Source organism: Puntigrus tetrazona, chromosome 15 (genome assembly GCF_018831695.1).
Source record: "Puntigrus tetrazona isolate hp1 chromosome 15, ASM1883169v1, whole genome shotgun sequence".
NCBI lineage: Eukaryota > Metazoa > Chordata > Actinopteri > Cypriniformes > Cyprinidae > Puntigrus > Puntigrus tetrazona.
In genome coordinates this window covers 18,791,725-18,798,782 of record NC_056713.1, presented here as the reverse complement: position 1 = coordinate 18,798,782, position 7,058 = coordinate 18,791,725, and the positions used below count along the sequence as shown (strand labels likewise).

The 7,058-nt window shown below is 37.5% G+C and overlaps 2 protein-coding genes across 2 annotated transcripts; both read right to left on the bottom strand.

The window, feature by feature from the left end:
- Positions 1–458: 458 nt before the first annotated feature.
- On the bottom strand, positions 459–1,344 carry arl4aa (ADP-ribosylation factor-like 4aa). Its single transcript, XM_043259953.1, has one exon. The coding sequence runs from the start codon at positions 1,342–1,344 to the stop codon at positions 742–744; it is 603 nt and encodes a 200-aa protein (XP_043115888.1). The 3' UTR covers positions 459–741.
- A 1,576-nt stretch (positions 1,345–2,920) lies between these two features.
- si:dkey-30e9.6 (uncharacterized protein LOC564083 homolog) lies at positions 2,921–4,658 on the bottom strand. The gene is made up of 5 exons (XM_043259952.1): positions 4,598–4,658; positions 3,709–4,192; positions 3,520–3,604; positions 3,147–3,289; positions 2,921–3,057 (listed from the first exon to the last, which is right to left on the bottom strand). The coding sequence occupies exons 2-5, from the start codon at positions 4,153–4,155 to the stop codon at positions 2,977–2,979; spliced, it is 756 nt and encodes a 251-aa protein (XP_043115887.1). The 5' UTR covers positions 4,156–4,192; positions 4,598–4,658; the 3' UTR covers positions 2,921–2,976.
- Between the last annotated feature and the right edge of the window lie 2,400 nt (positions 4,659–7,058).

Here is a 7,058-nt window from a genome sequence, read left to right as displayed (position 1 = left end):
TTAGGTATGAATTAAACTTCCAAAAGTGACTCAAAGAGCCATAAAGGTATCATATCATAATAGCAATACATATAACTTGTTCTGTACATTACATGTTTTCTAATGGATGGATTTTACATTACCATTACATTTAACTGTTATTAACACTTTTAATGTTTTTAAAGTTAAACTTGAAGTGAGAAATAAATGACTGCAAATATAATCTAAATACAAATCTTAAGAGCTTGCCTAATTCTTGAAAAAAATCTGACAGAACTGATATGATACTGATGCTTCATACAATAGCTTTGTTTAAAAAATAAATAAAAATAGCATGAACATAAAATAACGTAAATAGGTTTTCATTGTTGAGTGAGCTATTCTTTTAACATTATAGTACAAGAAAATAATAATAATAATAATAATATTTGACAGACCTGTGTGATAAAGTACTCTATTACATGACAGGACAATTTAAATTAAACACAAAAATTGATTTTATTGCAAGTAAACAATCTAAATAAAACCTCCAACAAGAATCACCTTTCAGTGTGATGAGACAAAAAAAGAAAATTATATTAAAGTTCATATATTTCTAAATCTATGACAGATAGTAAACAACCAGAAAAGTAAACAATGAGAAAGTAAACGACTAAAGTGCTTGTTGGTTTTAACCAACTCTGGGCACATAAAAATTTTTACTTTGCAACTCAACTTGCATTGTCAGTTTTTTTTCCTTCTTTTTTATAATACATTTACGGTCTATCTCTTCTTTTTTTGCAGTTTGAGCATCTTTCTTCGTTTTAGGATCATGTCATGAAGTCTTTCGAGTCCCTCTTTGAGGCCGTCACCAATGATGGCGCAGGTGGGCTGCAGGTGCCACGGTGTAGAGGGTCCCAGTTCATTGAGAGCCAACATGGTCTCTATCTGTGACAGTGACAGAGCCTGTCTCAGGTCCTGCTTGTTAGCGATAATCAACACAGGCACCCCTTGATTTTCAGAGGCGCGGGCGATTTTGTAAAGCTCCGTCTTCGCCTCTTCCATTCTCTCCGTGTCCAGAGAGTCCACAACAAACACGATGCCATCCGTGCCCCGCGTGTAGGACTTCCACAGAGGGCGCAGTTTCTCTTGGCCGCCAACGTCCCAAAAGTGAAACGTCACCGTTTGGGAGTCCCCAACAGATACTTTGACTTTCTCTGCATTGAAACCTTTGGTGGGGACGGTGTTGACGAACTCATTGAACTGCAGACGGTACAGGACCGTCGTTTTGCCGGCAAAGTCCAGACCCAGGATAGCGATGTGAAGAGAATTGCAGAACGGGAGACTGGAGAGAAAGTTGGGCTGCTCTGATATTCCGTTCCCCATTTCCCTCAGGAGCACGAGAAAAAGAGTTTAGGATGATGTTCCATAGGTCCAAAACCCCAGATGCACATCCAGTGCTTACCTAAAAGTTCACACATAGACATACAGTGTTTTTAAATGGCTTTTGAAAGATTTCTTACAATTTGCATGACTGCAAATAAAATAAAAATCACAATTAATTATTTGTAACGGCCCGTTTTAAAAACGTATTCTACAAAATGATACTTTAATAAAGTGGGTAATTTTTAAGAACTTTTCTGACAGATTAGCATTGTTAAACATACTGTTATGAACATATCGTACAATAGTTATAGCTTTTAGTTTATCACCGATCTACTAGTTGAAGAACGGACTGTTGGGGCAAAGACTAGCAAGACTTGATCAAGCTGGTTAGAGCTGGAAAACCACTAGTTTACACCCCTAAATAACCAGCTACAATGTTCCAAAAACCAGCCTAACCGCCTTAAGCTCTTACGACATGGCTTTTCAGTAGTAACCAAATGCAAACGTTTACCATTTTTCACCGCAAAATAAAGACATTGTGATATCTATGTGACATACGTTATAACCTATACGTTATATTCCGTCCCACTCGGTCTAAAAGGTAAAAGCGCACATTAAATATCAATTCTATACGTTTACAGTACATTTAGGAGGATACAGAAACGCACATTTCACACGAACACACCGCTCAGAATCAGCATATCTCAATGGTGCAATATTTCCTAGGAACAGATAAACAGGGTGCTCTAACAATAAAAGTGAGCGCGATAAGAGATTTCTGCTGACGCCGGGAGGGCTTTTCTCTGGAAGTTACCAACGTTAGCGTCCACCTGTCGAAACGAAGCTTCTCTGAATGCTGAAACGTCCCATTTCAGCAGCCTTAAGAGCAACTGCGCCCGCTTATGACCAAAATATAAACTTAACCGATGTGACAGCAGCTCCAGAGAAGATTCGTAGACGTTTAAAGCGCGTGAACCGCAGTTTCGCTTTGAGGCGACACGAAAGACGACGCGCTGACAAAACTTGCTTGTACCGAAAACGAAGAGGAAGCTGTATTCATGACCGCTGGTTAAAATGTCTAAAACTAAACTCTAACTTCAGTTAACTCACCGTTCAGACTTCATACTTCGCCAGAAAGCGTCATTCATTGACGCCCTGCTCCGCGGCTGACTGACCCCGGGCGTCTGCACGCGCGCACACAAGCCGCAGCTTTAAAATGATTGGTCAGCGGAGGTCATGCGTCCATAATGAATGCAAATAGATACAAAATTGCTGCGGTTGTTTCCTTTTTTAACGCAATTTATTTTGATTTATTATTATTTGAAAAAAAAATTAATAATTCTAACGTTTAGTTTGAAAAGCAGCATTTTTTGCATTAACTGAGCGCTAACATTTATTTTGCGCGTGGAATGAAAAAAAAACAACTTCAACTATTTGTAACATCTATCTGTCAAAAAAAAAAAAAAAAGCAAGCTAAAACATTAAAAGAAAAAAATATATAATAATGATGTTTACAATAATGTGGGGTTCTCTATAAAAAAGCAGGACTCACTAGACAAATCAGAAAATTGATTCAGCTAGCTTTATCTGCACAGCACAACACAGAAGTCTTTCTTTTGTGTTAAAACAGATTCATTTCCTCCAGGAGTTGGTCAGCTTTTCTTCAACTCGGTCCATTAAGGCACTATATACTCCTCTCCTGCGGCGATGTCTCTGCAATACAGGAAATATAATGTTTCCAATAAGTTTAATAAACTGTCCGTTCAAGGGTAGAAGATATGTATGAGTGCTCTTGTGCTCACTGTGTAAGACGCAGATTTTGGAGGCCATGGCGTCTTTGGTAGTATGAGCCTTGGGTCCCATTTAAGCTCTGCTGGTTTGAAAGTGTCTATTTTGTTCACCGTGTCTCTCTGAGAAGGGCTCAAGTCAGGATGGCTGTCACTGACTGTGAACACATTAAACATAAAATGAGAAGCTTTATCAGTAATACTGCGTGGTTTCAGAGCCACATGGTATCTGACCTTTGCTCTAAATAAAGGATTTTATGACTGTTAGGCAAGCACTATTATTGATTACAGTGGGAAAACAAGGGTAAGGCACAGTTTACACCAATGTTGAAAAACCATTCATCTTCCTCTGTGTTTAGACGTGATCTCTTAATGCGAGTCATTTTACCTGCTTTTAGGCGCTGAGACTTTAGGATCAAGCAGCTAGGATCCTTTTCTAAAGAAGTCACAATTTCCGGCATTCCCACAGCACACTGCATTTGAATAAGGAGTGTTTAAATGTCTTTTAAAGACTGTCATCTAGTGTTGATGTAGTGCAATGCAGAGAAAGTGAGCCATGATCTTAGCAGAAACTTACAGGTCTGAAGTTATGAGGTTTTGGATCTCTGTACAGCCCCACCGGATACATCCCTGCTCTCACAAACAGCACTTTTGACGCTAGTGAGTCTGGTGGTTTGTAGAATGTGATAAATGGTCGTGCTTTGCTTCCCTTTTGCTCAAGCCCAGGCAGTGTTGAAGGAGTAACGCCATTAATCTTTTCTAAAATAAAAGATTTTCCTTCCACACTGCTGTTTGATTTCACCAGGTGAATGCTTTTGCTCTTGATCCGCGGCAAACCTGGAGATCTGTACAGTTTTGGGGTGAAGTCGGGGGCTTTTATGTTCCATGGATCAACAGGAACTACTGGGTGTGGTGGGATGGGTCCGCAACTCCTGCTCGAGATCAGGTTCTGACTCACAGAGAAGAGCAGCTTTCTTCTGAGGTCAACAGACATGGGAGTTTCCAAAGGCTCAGGAAGATTCATTGTGAATCAGCCACATCTTTATGCCCAGAGCAATATTCTGAGACCAAACCAAAGTTGCAAATAAAAGAATAGCATTTCAGTCATTCTACTTTAAAAATTTCACATTTAATTTAAAGTTCTTGCCTATTATTTGTACTATATTTAAATTGAATGCACCAATTTAATAGCAATTAAGAAATGTAATAGCAATTTCCTAGTGAAAATTGTTACTACACCATTTTTATCAGTAATACGTACATTGCATATAATTGTAAACAATCTTTTCATTAGCAGCCTCATCAGTTTCATTTCAGTTTTAGCTAATAGAAATGTAATCATATGGCTTTATTTTATTAATGAGACATAATAAAACATCAAGAATGAATTAATCAGTTTTACTCAAAATCTATTTTTATCACTTTTAAAGTACATTTCGAAGGAAACAATTCCTAAAATAACTTACCCTTCTTAACGGAGTGGCTGTCATTCAGGTCATGACAAAGTAGACAGTAAAGAGTTCAAATTGTTGTGTTTGATTAAAAAAAAAAAAAGCCAGCTCAGCATGGAGCAGTGGATACAACAAGGTTGCCAGGCAGCAAGAGTTTCAAGTTCTCATTCGCTCTTTGGACAGAGCACAGTGGGGACATTGTTGAAGAAACAAAGAGACGTCTTAGCAACCATCAAACTATGAATTAAAGTCAGTTTAAGTATGAAAGTCTCTCTGGAACCTTTTACATCAAGAAATACCTACCTTCAGACATATGTTCATTTATAAATCACTCCATTACTATTAATCCTCACCATATTAATGTGTGTGGGGGACAAATGGCGGATTATAGGCCGTTTATTCTTTCTAATGTTCTTAGCATGTGCAACAAATAGGATATGTTCATATTTTATTTTCCTCGTGCTCATTTCGGCTTCCTGAATAAAACTGCTCCTGTTTAAACAATTTTGCAAGTTGCTTTTGCGTTTTCTAAACTGATGCAAAAGTTCAAATTGTACTTCCGAATCAAAACCAGCAGAGGTCAGCAAACAACTCATTTAAAAGATTTTAGTTTTGCAATACATCAAGTCTAATACTCTTAAACATCAACAAAACCTTGATATCACATAATCTACAGTACGCTAAAGCAATGACTAATCGTGATAAAGGATACTTTTGTAGCTTATAATGTTCTGTAATAAAGACACGAGTCAGCGGAAAGCAATAATTTGTCATTTTTATATCTTTTGCATTTTAAGATCAAGGTTAGGGATTGGAATAGATTAGGAAAACAGACAAAGCTAACATACTGTAGATACATTACAAGCATATAAAATTTCACTAACAGACCAGAAAAAGGTTTCTGAAAGATTAAGCACTTATAAAAATAATAAAAAGCCTTCAAATCTGTACCATTAGAGCGGATACCTTGACTATAATTTTGAAAGAAAGAAGATGAAAAAGTTGACAGAACCAAAGTGGCTGAACCAGTAGGTCAGAGGTCACAGCTGGGATTTATGGGGTAATGTTTTAAAAGAGCAAAAGCTCTTAACGCAAACTATCCATTGCACATTGTCAGATGTCCAGCTGGAAGGGCAGCCAGGTCGGTCAACACTTTAAACAGCCAACTGGACTTAAGGTTCCACAGGAACATGTTGAACAATGGAAAAGTGCAAGAGCACCCTTGTAAAAGTTTACAATTCACACTCCTCCTAGTTCTGTCATATACAAAAAAAAGGTTTATGCACTGTTTACAAAATCCTCAGTAGACCGCATTAGCTGATCTTTCTATTTTGTGTTGACTTTCTTTCATTTTAAATGCACTTACTTAAATTGATGGTATTATTTATTACCTTAAACGCTGTCATTATATGGGAACAAAAATGTTAGTTATATTCTAGAATAAAAAAGACAGCGTGCAGGTTTAAAACAACCTGAAAGTATATTCGAATTCTCGTTTTTGGGTAAACTACTCCCTTAAAACATTCACTTTCCTGTTTTCGACACTTTAGTTCTTTTTTATGCATTTGCAGCATTTAGACTTTGTGTTATATTGATTGCTTATCACACCTTCGGATCATGGAAAAGCCTTGCCACTGATGACTGTTTACCATCTGCTTTTCTCATTAGGTGTCACAGCTGTTTTACTGCATTAACCCCTTTTATCCACATCAGAGTAAAAACACTGGGAATATGTTGTGGTTTCGTTCCGCCTAATGAGTATCGTTCGGTAAAAATATACAGTTTGGAGGTAGAATTTAATTATTTCATACAGACTGTCAACACCTCTCATAGAGAAACATATGGTGTTATGCCAGTGCTCCATCTTCATCCCGTGAATGTTATTCACATCTTCTTTGAGAAGGAGTGGTACGCCCTTGATAAAAACAGTTTAACAGATGGCCTCTGGTTATGCGATTCCTTCACAAAGTCTCGCAGGCATCACACAACAGATTGTGTTTAACTTTCTCAGAGCAGAACTTTGGCTGATTATCATTATGTTGATATAAGCAGCCCGGCTACGGACAGGCAGTGAAGAATAATTCTTGTTAATGTTCAGTAAGGTCAGGGTTTAAGTGGAAAGCTGCTGATCAACATAAGCAGCTTCTTGAATTTTTGGTAGCTTGCCATAATAATTCAACCAACAGCAGTAATATTAAATATTTACTATGTTTCATTAATACTGTGCGCATGATATAGATATGATATGTGTACAAGGATATCTCCTTGTCATTAAACCATTGATAAGAGATGAGGAGAAAAACAGCTATGTTTTCTTGAAAACAAAACAAAAGGTAGACTAGACAACACGTGTCTAATCATACTGGAATAATTCTGCAAATCATGTGACAAATAAATGAATTGTTAGGTGTTTTTTCATCTTAGGGCACTTATAGCCCTCTGGATTCCAGAAAACTCCACTCCAACTCCATTTCAG